This window comes from Halichoeres trimaculatus, unplaced genomic scaffold (assembly GCF_033239565.1).
Source record: "Halichoeres trimaculatus isolate MK-OKI-2021-1 unplaced genomic scaffold, fHalTri1.1 fHalTri1_scaffold_23, whole genome shotgun sequence".
In the NCBI taxonomy this organism is placed as follows: domain Eukaryota; kingdom Metazoa; phylum Chordata; class Actinopteri; order Labriformes; family Labridae; genus Halichoeres; species Halichoeres trimaculatus.
This window is the reverse complement of record NW_027437201.1, coordinates 23,640,935-23,656,164: the sequence shown is the minus strand read 5'-3', so window position 1 is coordinate 23,656,164 and position 15,230 is coordinate 23,640,935. Positions and strand designations below refer to the sequence as shown.

The following is a 15,230-nucleotide window of genomic DNA, read 5'->3' as shown; positions in this document are numbered from 1 at the left end:
AGGAACCAGACCAGGGCCAGGACCGGGACCAGGACTAGTGTCAGAGTGGACCGACAGGTGTTGATCCGGGTTCGCTTCCCAACCCCGTTCTCCTGGAGCACGTGACGCGGTGATGCGGACCGACTGTGGACATCAGAGCGACACCAGACCGGTAAATAAAGTCCGTCCTGTCCTCCTCCTCCTGCTCCCTGTCCCCCCTCTGTCCTCAGACCGGCTGTCAATCATCCGTGCTGCGTTCACGACGAGCAGGTAGAGCTGAGTGAGCGCGCGCTGATTTCCTGCTCACCTGAAGCCACACAGGTGTCACCTGTTCTACTCACGCTGAGTACAGAGGGAACAACAGAGGTTTTATATTCATTCATTCATTCATTCATTCATTCATTGAGGAGTCACGGAGTCAGGCTCTGATTGTTAACAGTGAGCAGTGATCCTGACAGCCTCAGCTCAGGGTTCATTCTTCATCAGCTGATTAAAAACATCCAAACAATCACTTCATCCAACATCCAGCTCAACCAGCTCTGAGGGGTGGTGGTGATGAAGATGATGGTGATGAAGAACAGGTAGATTCCTCGTGTCCTCAGGTGAAAATGACCCCCCTCCCCAGGCTGCTCTTTGCCCTGCTCTCGGCCTGTCAGGCTGCAGGGTGTTTCCTGTAGATTCAGGTGATGGAGGTCAAAGGTCGGCTCAGCAGAGGGAATGTAGTGGAGCAGGATGTCTGAGTGACAGCACCTGAACACACCTGCAACACCTGTAACTACAACCAGCTGATCTCAGGTGACACCTGAGAGTCCTCACAGCCGAGGGAAAACCTCAGCTTGTGTTTTTATATAAACCAGGGGTCTTCAACCTGTGGCCCTGGACCCTCATGCGGCTCTTTGACTCCTTTGCAGTGGCTCCTCGCAGCTTTTGAAAAATATTGTTTTAAAAAAAAACAATTTTATATTTCTTCCAGAGGGTATTGATCATTACAGACACTGACACTAAATAAAATCATGCGTTAATATTTTTTTAAACTAAAAAAGCATCACCTCTTGCAATAAAGCTATAAAAATTTGGGGGAAATTTTTGCAAATTTTTAGCACTTTTTGGAAACTTAATGCATTTTAATTTTTGACATTGTTTGAAATAAATAAAAAATACCAATTTTTTTGGAAGATTTTGCAATTTTTTAAATTTTTTTAATTTCTGTGCCATTTTTAAATTATTTTAATTCTTTTTTCTAACTTAGCAAATTGTTAAAATTTTGTATTTTTTTTATAAAGTTAAGGTAATTTTTGAAATTAAAATTTTAAAAACTTTTTTTGGAAATCATTACATTTTGGCAAATGGTTCAAATTTTTTCCATATTTTTTTTAATTTAATTTAATGAAAGTTTTGCAAATTTTAAAATTTCCAAATAATTGAAAAATTTTACAACTAATTGAAATTTCATAAATTTTGCATTTTTTTTGACATTACATTTTTTTCTCTTTTTTAAAAAATATTTTTACAAATTTATCACAAACAAAAAGAATAAGACATTACATGTACAATTTTATAAACACGAAAGCTTTGTGGTAAAATTACTTACCTTTTTTTAGTTTAGAATTTCAATCATTGTTTTGTCTTTATCGTGAAGATTAAGTAGATTTTGTGGCTCCTGGTTGACTTTAATCCAGGTGAGCTGAGGGTAAATGGTTCTTATGGAAGTAAATTTGCAGACCCCTGATATAAACCATCAGTTTACAGCTGTAGTCACATGTAGAGGTCTGACCCTCTGAACCTCTTTGGTCTGAGCAGGACTGGGACTAAACCTGGTCCCTGCTAAATCTCAGTTTGAGTCTCAGTTTAAATCTTGGAGAGTCAAACACCTGTGACCAAACACTCTTTGATAATAATCAGATGATTCATCTCAGCGTCTAACTTTATCACAGCAGCTCTCTGTGATGCACCTGTTGCCATGGTGACCTCCTCCAGGCTGGTTGTAGCAGACGGCGCTGACGACGGCGTGAATCAGCGCCGTTCGCTGCGCGCTCTCTCCATCTGCTGCGTTCAGTCGCTGTGAAACTTTGAGGAGTGGGAGGTCGTCTCTTTGTTTCATTGTTAAAGTGGACGACTCATCGACGGTTACCCGTTGTCATGGTAACAGCAGACCAAACTCAAGGACGAGGATGAGATAGCTTTAGCCTGAATGCTAACTGTTCAGACTGTTAAAGGAGCATGTCAAAATAAAACACCTGTTTGTCATCGCTGACGACTTGTTTTTGTTTTTGTCTCACAGTGAAGCATCATGGGAGGAGACAGACGGACGAGCCGACCGTGGGCTGAGCACAGCCTGTGACACACAAACTCACACACACACACACCAACACACACATATTTACACACACTTTCACAACATGGAGCAGGGCTTCAGCATAAATACGCTGGTGAGTGTACAGTGTGTGTGTTTTTGTGTGTGTGTTTTTGTGTGTGTGTGTGTGTGTGATAACACCTGCTGCTGTCAATAAACAGAGTGTGGGCCCTTCAAAATAAAAGCCCTGTTTGATCCAGTTTAAAGTTTGAAGGGATTGTTTGGTCTGAGAGGAGCTGCTGATGGATGGAGGATGAATCTCGTCGTCTGTCTCGACTCGTCGTCCTGAATGTGAAGCGTTCACAGACAGAGGACGTTTCATCCCCCTCAACAAACGCTGCATTCAGGCTCTCAGCAGGGCCGTAAATCTCAGCTTCCTGTGTGAACACACTGCAGCTCAGCTGTCAGATGTTTGAGTCCAGCTCTGACCTTTGTGTGTGTGTGTGTGTGTGTGTTGCAGAAGAAGCTGGCAGCAGAGCCTGATTACACTGACGTCTCTCTGACGGCAGCGGAGCGTGTGCGGGCGCTGGGGAAGATGGGATGCAGCGTGGAGATCAATGAAGACATCGAGCCGAGGCGGTACTTCCGCTCCGGCGTGGAGATGGAGCGCATGGCGGCGGTTTACCTGGAGGAGGGCAGCCTGGAGAACGCCTACGTGCTTTACACCAAGTTCATCACGTGAGACATCTTGATGAGACAGACCTTTACTGAACTGTTTAACACAAGCAGGCTGTAACTCTGTGTGTGTGTGTGTGTGCGTGTGTGTGTGTGTGTGTGTGTGTGTGTGTGTGTGTGTGTGTGTGTGTGTGTGTGTGTGTGTGTGTGAGAGCAGTCTGTTTGTGGAGAAGCTGCCCGCTCACAGAGACTACCAGCAGTGCAGCATTCCTGAGAAGCAGCTCATCATGAAGGTGACGATCAGAAGATACTCAAACCACATACAGCTTTCATCTCCCTGACGATCAAACACACACACACACACACACATCTCGGACACTCAGATTATCAACAGGCTAACAGCTTTATCAGCTAACCACTTCTATAAAATGTTCATAGGGTGTTAGCTTTAGGTCAGAGGGTCAGAAACAGGTCTATAGAGTCTGTCTCTAAATAAACCTCAAACACCAAACACCAGGTGAGTCTGGCTCACATTGACAGCAGGTCCACTGTCCCATCAATAGTTTACCCTTTTTAAGGTAATTTATGGTATTTTAAGCTAGTTTAAGCTGTTTTTTGGCAGTTTATGGTAGTTTCAGCTAATTCATGGCAGTTTAGGCTGGTTCATGGCTGGTTATGTTAGCTTAAGCTAATTTTAGCTGGGTTATGGCAGTGTATGGAAGTTTTAGCTAGTTTAAGCTAGTGTGAGCAAGTTTTATTAGCTGTTTATAACAGTTTAAGCTAATTTATGGCAGTTTATAATGGTTTCAGCTAGTTTGAGCTGGGTTATAGCTACGTATGGTAGTTTGAGCTTGTGTATATGACAGTTTAGATAGATAGATAGATGGATAGGTAGATAGATAGATAGATAGATAGATAGATAGATAGATAGATAGATAGATAGATAGATAGATAGATAGATAGATAGATAGATAGATTGATAGATAGATAGATAGATAGATAGATTGATTGATAGATAGATTGATTGATAGATAGATAGATAGATTGATTGATAGATAGATAGATAGATAGATAGATAGATAGATAGATAGATAGATAGATAGATAGATAGATTGATTGATAGATAGATAGATAGATAGATAGATAGATAGATAGATAGATAGATAGATAGATAGATAGATAGATAGATGGATACTTTTTTATCTCGAGGGAAATTCAAGAAGGTTATAGTAGTTTAAGCTATTTTTTGGCAGTCTATGGTAGTTTGAGCTTATTATAGGACCTTAGCTTTAGGTCAGACAGTCGGTGAACAGGTCTATAGAGACGTGTGTCTCCAAACCTGTTTCCAAAGCAGTTGATGTTTTTTGAAGCTAGTTTAACCTAGTTTTTGGCAGTTTTTTTTTAGTTTTAGCTAATTCATGGCAGATTAGGCTGGATACTGGCAGGATGAAATAGATTAAGCTAGTTTGAGCTGGGTTATGGCAGTGTATGGTATATTTAGCTAGTTTAAGCTAGTTTTTGGCAGTTTATTTCAGTTGAAGCTAATTATTGGCAGTTAAGCTACTTTATGACAGATTATGATGGTTTAAGCTAGTTTGAGCTTGGTTATGGCAGTATATGCTAGTTTTAGCTAGGGTTAGCAAGTTTTATTGGCAGTTTATGATAGTTTAAGCTAGTAAAAGCTGGGTTATAGCTATGTATGGTAGTTGGAACTGGTCTATGGAAGCATATGGCAGGATAAGTAGATAGATAGATAGATAGATAGATAGATAGATAGATAGATAGATAGATAGATAGATAGATAGATAGATAGATAGATAGATAGATATTTTATCTATCCTGAGGGCAATTAAAAAAATGTAGTTTAAGATATTTAAAGCTAGTTTTTGGCAGTTTTTGCTAGTTTGAGCTTGTTCAACAGTGTTAGCTTTAGGTCAGACAGTCAGTGAACAGGTCTATGGAGGAGTCTGTCTCTAAATAAGCCTTAATGCTCACACGAACTGCAGATCTGCTGTCCCAGCAGTAGTTTATGTGGTATAAGGTATAGTTAATTTAGCTAGTTTAAGCTAGTTTTTGGCAATTTATGGTAATTTAAGCTAATGCAAGTTAGCATTTGGTGGTATAAAGTAGTTTTAAGCTAATTATGGTCTGTATTACATTGTCAGTGGTCAGTTAATGTCTGCTTTTTGTTTTTGTCTCTGCAAGAAACTTCAGGAAGTGGCGTTTCCTCGTAAAGATGAGCTGAGGAAACGTCTTCAGGAAAAATACAGCAGGGAACACAGCGAGTACCTCAGATCCCAGGTCAGTGTGTGTGTGTGTGTGTCATGGTTGGAGACAGGTGTATGGTGAAAACGCTGCTTTCTAGTTAATCCTAACCCTAACACTGAGGCCATGAAGCGGGATGATCATGTGACCTCTTCCTCCTCAGAGCCAGGTGGTGGTGGTCGATGGGTGTGGCCAGCAGCTGCAGCAGCTCTCCCTATTGGACGAGGACAGGAGGCGTGTCCTGCTGCTGGAGGAGGAAAAGCAGCGAGTTGCCGCTCTGAGGCGGATGCAGATTGAGTCTGAACAGTTTCGGTACTTTGAGGACCAGCTGAGGCGTCAGGAACTGGCCAATAAGAGAGGAGAGGAGGCGGAGCCAAGGGTGACTACTGGAAACCTGAATGTGTTTCATCCTGAGCGTCTGAGCAGATCAGCTGTTTTTAACGCCTGTGTGTGTGTTGTGTCTCTCAGGTGGACACCAAAGTGCCTGAGGTGACGGACGGCTCCTGTCTGACCAAGCAGCCAATGAGAAACAACCTACGATCCCAGGGGGCGGATCCTAACAGGAACAGACCGGCGGCGCCGATCAGCCAAGCAGCTGCTAGCCTGGCAGGCGTACACAGTGAGTTCACTGTAGCTGATACACCTGAGAGCTGTGTGTGTGTGCTTTACCTCACCTGTGTGTGTGTGTGTGTGTAGCTCAGAGGGTGGAGGGTCTGAGGAGGGTGGTGATCCCCAGAGATCTGACGTATCGTTTCCTCCTGCTGGCCGACTCCAACACAACGCGAGGGATCGAGACGTGCGGCGTCCTCTGTGGACGACTGGTGAGTGACGCGCAGTGGTTTTGTCGGGTGTTCAGTCGTCCCGGTTTGGTGGTTTTTATGTGTCTGTGATGATCGAGGGGTCAGATCAGGTCACTGAGAAGAAGAAGAAGAAGAAGAAGAAGAAGAAGAAGACTGATGCTCTGCTCCGTCTGAGATATAACCTCTGTCTCTGTCTCTGTCTCTGTCTCTGTCTCTGTCTCTGTCTCTGTCTCTGTCTCTGTCTCTGTCCTGGCGCTGCTGATGTCTCAGACGCACAATGAGTTCGTGTTGACTCACGTCGTCGTCCCCAAACAGTCGGCGGGTCCAGATTTCTGTGACATGGAGAACGTGGAGGAGTTGTTCAGTTTCCAGGACCAGCAGAACCTGCTGACACTCGGCTGGATTCATGTACGAGCTCACAGGAAACACACACTTCACACACACACACACACAGCAAACTGTCTCTGTGCGCACGTTAAACAGTCACAGTCTGTCTCTGTTTGTCAGGAAAAAATGAAACTCCTGAACCAGATCATCTCTGATCTTTAGCATCTTTCAACCTGTGTGTAACGTGTGTGTTCACACTGTAGAAGAGTGTGTCAGGTGTGTTTACCTGCTCTTTGAATCATGTTAACCCGACACGTCTGAATAAACACTGACACACCTGAGGTTTAACGAGCCGTCACCAAACAGTCCTCACATCGGGATAAATCCAAGAGCACACACACACACACACACACATGAAACAGTAGGGCTGGAGGTAAACGATTATTTTTAAAACGATTAATCTGGCGATTATTTTACCGATTAATCGACTAATCTGACGATTAATTCGACGATTAGTTTAACGATTACTTTTCTGTTGTTCAATTATTTCAAAACCATAATTTTTCCCAAATAAATGCCAAAACGATCGCTCTCATAAATTAAACAACACTGTTTACTCCTTTAGTCCAATAGGGCTGCAACTAACAATTATTTTTAAAGTCGACTACTCCATCGATTATTTTTTCGATTAGTCGATTAATTATGATTATTTTGTGTTTCAACCTAATTTGGCCTTTAAAATGTGCAGACCTTTAAAATTCAACCTGTGTGTTTCATTTTCACTGCATTTACCCAGAGTTAGGTTCTCTCCTCTGATTGGTCAGCCCTGTGTCATGTCTGTTTGTTTGTTTGTCTTTATTTTATTCATGATGACATAAAAAAATATAAGTACAAAAAAAAATTAAATAAATCTCTAAATGAATGAAGCAGGTAACAGTGAAATGAAGTTGTTGTTCAGTGTTGGACAGACGCTTATCAGTGACTTTGTTCTTGTTTTCTAATGTTTATTTGTTTATCGGGGCTTTGCTCTCTGTATGATCCCGTCTGACTCTCTCCCAGCTCTCCATGACAACACGTTTAGATTTTTTTTTTCTGCAAATACAATTCAACAGTTACAGGTCTTCAGATTTATGATCTGCAAGTGCACAAATCCACTGCTGCGAGTGCTCAAATTTCAATTCCTGCGCACTCTCACTTTTGTCTGAGCACTTTTATTTGTGGATGCAAATTTTTTTGTTACACATACGCAAATTTATGAGTATATTTTACTGAGACTTCAGATTTGTTTTGCACCCAAAATCTCAGACAAAGGGGAGCAAAAGTGAGAGCGCACAGGAATTGAAATTTGAGCACGGTGGATTTAATTATAATAATAACAATTATTTTATTATTTGTATGGCACTTTTTGAAACAAAGTTTACAAAGTGCTTTACAAGCATTTAGCACAAATAAAACACAAACAAACAAACAAACAATGAGCACAATAAAAAAATAAAAAAATAAAAATAAAAACAAAAAGCACAGTTTAAAATAAGACTAACAGTGTAGAAGGACATGGGGTGAAAAGGTCCTTTCCATAATTTATAGTGCTTGATAGAAACCCAGACAATACAAGAACCATGCAGTCTAAAAAAAGAGACCATGAGACCAGACATAAAAAAAAAAACACAAGATCAGCAAGAATAGGAAACGCAATTAAATAAAAAAAATTAAATAAAAATAAATGAATAAAAAAAATAATAAAAACACATAATAGTATTAATAAATTAACGAAAAGGAGTAAAAGAAGGTAAAGAAAAACAAACAAAACAAAATAAGGTAGAGATAAAAGACATTTAAAGATGGTAAAAGACGGTAATAGTAAATTGTGCACTTGCAGATCATAAATCTGAAGACCTGTAACTGTTGAAATGTATTTGCAGAAAAAATATCTTCAAGTATGCAAAAAAAAATTCTTCAACTACACAACTCCTGAAGCACTTTTGTTTGTGGATGCGAATTTTTTTGTTACACATACTCAAATTTATGATAAATGTCCTCTCTTTTCTAAAGTTCGGGGAGTTTTGACTCTAGTTTGTGACTCAGATCCTGAAAAACTGTCAGTAACAGAGAGTGAAGGAGACTCTCTAAATCACGTTATCAGACGCTAAACTCCAGGAGCTGTCAGGCTGTCCAAGCCGGAGATGCAGAGCCTCGGTCAGCGCACAGCGCTCTCTGGGAGTGGAGATTTCTCCTCATCAATATTCCTCACGTATGAACTTAGTGATCTTTTCCCATAAAAGTATTTAATAACACAGCACCTCATGCTGTGAACTGAAGTTACAAATGAGTATTACCCCCTGGTGTTTGATTTCACCATGTGACAACCACAATAAAAACAATAACACGACGTGTCAACGATTAAAATTTGCATTGATGAATTTTTATTTTCCGTGCTCAGACTCATCCCACTCAGACGGCTTTCCTCTCCAGCGTCGACCTCCACACTCACTGCTCCTACCAGCTGATGCTGCCTGAGGCCATCGCCATCGTCTGCGCGCCCAAACACAACGAGTGGGTCCAACACACACACTCACACGCACACACACACATATACAGATAATATCACAAATATTGAGAAGATGCTCAGGCAGTAACTTCTCCGTGTCTCTACCCTCAGTACGGGCGTGTTCAGGTTAACCGGCCCAGGGATGTCGGAGGTTTCTGGCTGCAGACTGAAAGGTTTCCACCCTCACTCCAAGGAGCCTCCTCTGTTCACCGTGAGCCTGTTTCCTTTTTCACACACTTCCTGTTTCTGGTTTCAGTCCTCGTGGAAAAAAAAAACACCTTTCATCTCTTACACTCTCTGTCTCTCTGTCTCACTCTCTCAGGTGTGTAAACACGTGGTGGTGAGAGACGCTAAAATCAGCCTGTTGGACCTCAGGTGACAGACAGGAGGCGCTGTCCGTCTGTTAGCTGCTGGGCTTTTTGTCACTTGAAGCTGTGAACATGTGTGTGTGTATGAGGAACTTTTTGAAGGAAGTGTTTCAGTGTTTCCAGAGTTTGTGGATTTGTAGGATCTTTGTTTTTGTGTAGTTTTATATTTTGGTGGTTTTGGTGAACCAGAGGTGGATCAGAGGTGGATCAGAGGTGGATCAGAGGTGGATCAGAGGTGGATCAGAGGTGGATCAGAGGTGGATCAGAGGTGAGGGTGTGCTGTGTTTGATGAGGATCACAGTGGTTGTTAAGGTGACAGAGTGCCTTCTTTAAACACCTACAGCATAAACACTAGTCTGCTTTAAACCTGCTCAGTGCTGCCCCCTGGAGTCCTGGCAGAGAAGTGAAGGCTGAGGTGGTCTGTGTGGATCCAGATGCTCTCTGTGAACCAAACTTCTCCTCCTCCTCCTCCTTCTTCTTCTTTGGTTTAAAGTTTTCTTTGACGTCTCTATCGTCTCTCTGCTCTGCTGCCTGTTCACCCTGAAGATGGACCACCCGGTCTGTGCACCAGCACCTTTTAGTGTTCAGGGCTCATGTGTGTGAGTGTGTGTGTGTGTGTGTGTTAAGGAGAGAGAGAGACAGTGTGTGTGTGTTTTGCTAAAGTTGTGTTTTCTGCTGTTTTTGAACTGTGACACTTTTTGGTAATAAATGAGCTCCTGCTGCTGGAAACCGTCTGAGAGTTTTTCTGTTTCACGTGACGTCTGATCCGGACTCTGCTGAGTCCAAACCGGTCTGAAGATAAGACGCAGACCCGTCTGTGGTATGACAGCTCTTTATTGTCTTCCTGGGGCCATCGTCTGTCTCTTCCATGTTCTCATCACATCACACACACACCTGCTCCACCTCTTTACATGTTTCTACTGCAGACTACACCTTTTGTGACATCATCATGCATGGTGTGACATCATCACAGCTCCCCGACCATGGAAGATAACACCAGCGGGAAACATTCAGGCTTTATTCATCAAAAATACAAACACACTTTAGACCGGAAACAGAACCAGCATGGAGGACAGGAGGGGGCGGGGCTTAGGTGGAGGACAGGGAGGGGGCGGGGCATAGGTGGAGACAATGGAGGACGAATTCACAGTTTTCAGTGAGTGGAGGATGATTTTAATCTTTTTTAAAATTTATTTCTTAACATTTAAAAAAATCTGATCAGGCACGAGTTCATCTGTCTGTGTTCACCTGTCTGTGCTCACCTGTCTGTGTTCACCTGTGTGTGTTCACCTGTCTGTGTTCACCTGTCTGTGTTCACCTGTGCAGCTGATCTGGGGCCTGTTAGCTGGTGCTCAGTGAGGCTACATTAAGACAACGCTGGGGCGGACGGCGAGGGGGGAGGGGCTGCTGGAGGACGACCTTCTAGAAGCACTTGCGGTGGACGATGGAGGGCCCGGCCTCGTCGTACTCCTGCTTGCTGATCCACATCTGCTGGAAGGTGGAGAGGGAGGCCAGGATGGAGCCGCCGATCCACACCGAGTACTTCCTCTCAGGAGGGGCGATGATCTGCAGGAGCACAGAGCAGCAGGTGAGTTTGAGAAGCAGACGGCGCTGAAAAACTCACCTGTGACATCATCCCTCTCACCTTGATCTTCATGGTGCTCGGGGCCAGAGCCGTGATCTCCTTCTGCATGCGGTCGGCGATGCCCGGGTACATGGTGGTTCCTCCTGACAGCACGTTGTTGGCGTACAGGTCCTTACGGATGTCGATGTCACACTTCATGATGCTGTTGTAGGTGGTCTCATGGATCCCAGCTGACTCCATACCTGAGGACGCACAGACAGGTGAGGACACGGACACGTCGGACAGACAGGTGAGCAGGCAGACAGGTGTACAGACCGATGAAGGAGGGCTGGAAGAGCGTCTCAGGGCAGCGGAACCTCTCGTTGCCGATGGTGATGACCTGTCCGTCAGGGAGCTCGTAGCTCTTCTCCAGCGAGGACGAGGTCGCCGCCGTCCCCATCTCGTTCTCAAAGTCCAGAGCGACGTAACACAGCTTCTCTTTGATGTCCCGCACGATTTCCCTCTCCGCTGCACACACACACACACACACACAGAGTGAGACACACTCACGGTCAGAAACATCCGGCTACCTGTGGCGTGATGGTGTGGGCGGAGCCTTACCTGTGGTGACAAAGCTGTAGCCGCGCTCTGTCAGGATCTTCATGAGGTAGTCTGTGAGGTCACGACCCGCCAGGTCCAACCTCATGATGGCGTGAGGAAGAGCGTAACCCTCGTAGATGGGGACGTTGTGGGTGACGCCATCACCAGAGTCCAGGACGATACCTGCGCACAGACAGGAAGTCTGGTTACATCAGAGGTCACCTGACGATGATCCACATGACAGTTTCTCCTGCTGACTCCTGATTGGTCGATGATCAGGATGAAGGAAGAGGAGGGGAGTGTGGCCCAACCTGTGGTTCGTCCAGAGGCGTACAGTGAGAGGACCGCCTGGATTGCCACGTACATGGCGGGAACGTTAAAGGTCTCGAACATGATCTAAACACACACACACACAGTTAGTGTGATAGTCTCCTCTGCGACTGTGTGTGTTGTGTGTGTCATCGTGTGTGTGGTACCTGTGTCATCTTCTCGCGGTTAGCTTTGGGGTTGAGCGGCGCCTCCGTCAGCAGGGTGGGATGTTCCTCTGGAGCCACTCGCAGCTCGTTGTAGAACGAGTGGTGCCAGATCTGACCAATCAGAGAGCAGACAGACACGATCAGAGACACTAATAACAGCCAATCAGAGAGAAGGACAGAGAGGGACAGAGACCTTCTCCATGTCGTCCCAGTTGGTGATGATGCCGTGTTCGATGGGATACTTCAGGGTCAGGATTCCTCTCTTACTCTGAGCCTCGTCGCCAACGTAGCTGTCCTTCTGCCCCATTCCCACCATCACCCCCTGAGAGACAGACAGGCAGAGACACAGGCAGGCAGAGACACAGACAGGCAGAGACACAGACAGGAAGAGACAGACAGGCAGAGACACAGACAGGCAGAGACAGACAGGCAGAGACAGACAGGCAGAGGGGCAGACAGAGACAGACAGGCAGAGAGACAGACAGACATAGACAGACAGACAGAGACACAGACCGACATAGACAGACAGGCAGAGAGACAGACAGGAAGAGACACACACAGGAAGAGACACAGACAGGCAGAGACAGACAGGAAGAGACACAGACAGACAGAGACAGACAGGCAGAGACAGACAGGAAGAGACACAGACAGGCAGAGATAGACAGACAGAGACAGACAGGCAGAGAGACAGACAGGAAGAGACACAGACAGGCAGAGACAGACAGGCAGAGACATACAGGAAGAGACAGACAGGCAGAGACAGTCAGGCAGAGAGACGGACAGGCAGAGACGGACAGGCAGAGAGAGAGATAGGCAGAGACAGACAGGCAGAGAGACAGGCAGAGACAGACAGACAGAGAGACAGACAGAGAAAGACAGGCAGAGACAGACAGGTTAATTCCACAGTTGATTGGCTCAGGATCATTTCACTCCTTTTTAATTCAAAAATCATTGATTAGCATTAGCATTAGCATGTCTCTGTAAGGGGACCAATCAGCTGTCACCTGGTGCCTGGGCCGGCCCACAATGGAGGGGAAGACAGCTCTGGGGGCGTCGTCTCCAGCAAACCCGGCTTTACACAGACCGGATCCGTTGTCACAGACCAGAGCGGTGCTCTCCTCATCATCACACATGACTGCAGGGGGCGCTGTGGGCGAGCAACGACGACACTACGACAGCGAGTCACACTGGCAGAGAAAGAAAGGTAAACAGGTGATCAGGTGAGCAAAGAGGTGAGCGTCTGTCACTGAATGTTTTAAAGAGGAAATTAAGGATCCTCCAGCAGCAACTTACTGTGTGTGTGTGTGTGTGTGAGTGTGTGTCTCACTGAACTCTCCTCAAAACGACCAAATCACCAAACTTGGAGTTGTGAGGTTGTCACGTGACATCACCTCCCTCCCCCTCCTCCCCCATCCTCCCCTTCTCCCCCTTCAGCACACGACCGTCCAGCTCTGAATGAACAACAAAGCACTCTGGGAAAACTTCCTAATTAGGGCATGGAGCAGAGTCCGGACTGCGTTTGGTATGCTCTCTCTCCCTCTGCTCATCCAGCCTCGCTCGCCCTCTCCCCCATCACTCCCCCCCCTCCCTCAGATGCCTTTAGACCATATTTAGACATTAAATTTAGGAATCAAATATTTATCTGATTTGGCTGCCAGCAGGAGCCGGACGGGCCCACAGCAGAGCGAGGGTTAACTCTGCCCTCAGTCTGGTCTGCAGGATGGTCTCCCTGCTCCCTGCTCCCTGCTCCCTGCTCCCTGCTCCCTGCTCCCTGCTCCCTGCAGGATGGACTCCTGCTGCAGCTCTGTCTGTTGATAAATGAGGAAACTCAGGATGCAGAGGATGAACACAGGGACTACTTTCAGCGGCGTATGACTCCATCCTTGGTGCTGAGGAGTTTTCAGAGGCTGTGGGTCAAACAGTCCTCCTGAGCAGCAGAGGGCGGCTGTGAGACATGAACTCTGTGTTTATCTAAAATAAGTGATATTAAAGTGAGTTTATCCCCCCCACACACACAAAAACACACAGATTAATGTTTGTCGATGTGTAAATATCTAAGACATGACTTTTTTTTAGTTATTTTTTATTTTATAAATGGAATAATTCCTGACAGTTTAATTCACCGCAGATTATCTTGAATGTGTAAAGCGCCTTCTGTTTTCTGATGTCTGATGTTGATGCGACCCCTGCTGGTCAAATGACAAACAGCAGGCTGATATAATCTTTAGCAGGAACTAAATGTCTGAAACATGAAATCAAATTAGATCAAATTAATTGTGACGTCAGGTGTCAAAATCAGACGAGCGCTGCTGAAGGACGTTAAATGTTTTAATTAATTCAGCCTGAGAGTGAACTTTGACCCTTTAGTAAAACTGACTGTGACTTTCCTTTCTTAACCTTTGACTGTCACATCAAAATGCTCCTCTGGGCTTCCGTAGAGTCTTAGAGAGGATGAGGAGGATGAAGGTGTTGGCTCTGAACCTGCCAGTCCGCACTCAGGGCAGAAAAGTTTCACATCAGGCGACAAAATCTCTGACTCAGCGAAACCAAACACACCTCAACAGCTCCAACCCTCACCTCCTCAGAGTCTGACCCGTCAGCAAGTCCATCAGAGACCAGATCAGAGACCACATCAGAAACCAGATCAGAGACCAGATCAGACTCCCATCAGTCCTCAGTGAGAGCAGAAACAAACTGGAGCTCACTGACTGAGAGGAAAACTACGACCAGAGTCTGAGACCAAACCCAGCAGGAGGAACAGAGCGAGGAGGTGAAAGGAGAAAGAAACAGAGAGGAGGTGAAGAAGAGGTCAGGAGCTGTCAGGAGAGGAGGTGAAGGAGGAGGAGGAGCAGAGAAACAAGTGAGAGGATGAGGTTTAGGAAAAGGAAAGAAGCATGAAGGAGGTGAAAGGTGGGTGATGGAGGAGATAAAGACTGGATATGGAGGAGCAGAGAATGTAAAAGAGGAGGTTAAGGAGGAGGTGTGGGGGAGAGATGTTTCTGACACAACTTTACAAAAAAGAGGAGAGAAAAAGAGGGAAGAGAAGAGGAGGATGTGGAGGGTGTGAAACAGGAGGTGAGATGGTTCAGGAGCAGAAAGAGGAGTCAGAAGGGAGCACAGAGGAGGTAAATAGGGAGCAGAGAGGAGTCAGGAGGAGCAAAGTGAGCCACTTTCAAAAGTTTTTCTCATTTGCAACAAAGATAGGAGGTGAAGAGGAGAGACAGAGGAGGTGATGGAGGAGGAGGTGATCTTACCGTGGAGGTGCAGGGCCTGCTGGGACGTGAGGGGGGGCAGGACAGAAGTGAGCGTCCGACCTGCGGAGAGGGAGTTTATCA

At 45.4% G+C, this 15,230-nt stretch overlaps 2 protein-coding genes across 4 annotated transcripts; one reads left to right on the top strand and one right to left on the bottom strand.

Moving 5' to 3' along the window:
* Positions 1 to 11: 11 nt before the first annotated feature.
* stambpl1 (STAM binding protein-like 1) lies at positions 12 to 9,956 on the top strand. 2 transcript variants are annotated; one of them, XR_012597480.1, is made up of 13 exons: positions 12 to 151; positions 2,261 to 2,408; positions 2,793 to 3,010; positions 3,165 to 3,240; positions 5,153 to 5,248; positions 5,376 to 5,591; positions 5,681 to 5,831; positions 5,909 to 6,033; positions 6,283 to 6,420; positions 8,780 to 8,892; positions 8,999 to 9,098; positions 9,210 to 9,435; positions 9,491 to 9,956. XR_012597480.1 is itself a non-coding variant. In XM_074662689.1 (12 exons), exons 2-12 carry the CDS (start codon positions 2,379 to 2,381, stop codon positions 9,264 to 9,266), a joined length of 1,320 nt encoding a protein of 439 aa, XP_074518790.1. In that variant the 5' UTR covers positions 12 to 151; positions 2,261 to 2,378; the 3' UTR covers positions 9,267 to 9,956. The 2 variants fall into 2 exon arrangements, 1 of the variants encoding a protein (XP_074518790.1); XM_074662689.1 differs by having other exon boundaries at positions 9,210 to 9,956.
* A 101-nt stretch (positions 9,957 to 10,057) lies between these two features.
* Positions 10,058 to 15,230, bottom strand: acta2 (actin alpha 2, smooth muscle). Of its 2 annotated transcripts, XR_012597481.1 has the most exons (10): positions 15,150 to 15,230; positions 12,900 to 13,082; positions 12,089 to 12,217; positions 11,896 to 12,006; positions 11,731 to 11,815; positions 11,441 to 11,602; positions 11,156 to 11,347; positions 10,901 to 11,082; positions 10,560 to 10,821; positions 10,058 to 10,503 (listed from the first exon to the last, which is right to left on the bottom strand). XR_012597481.1 is itself a non-coding variant. In XM_074662691.1 (9 exons), exons 2-9 carry the CDS (start codon positions 13,026 to 13,028, stop codon positions 10,678 to 10,680), a joined length of 1,134 nt encoding a protein of 377 aa, XP_074518792.1. In that variant the 5' UTR covers positions 13,029 to 13,082; positions 15,150 to 15,230; the 3' UTR covers positions 10,058 to 10,677. The 2 variants fall into 2 exon arrangements, 1 of the variants encoding a protein (XP_074518792.1); XM_074662691.1 differs by having other exon boundaries at positions 10,058 to 10,821.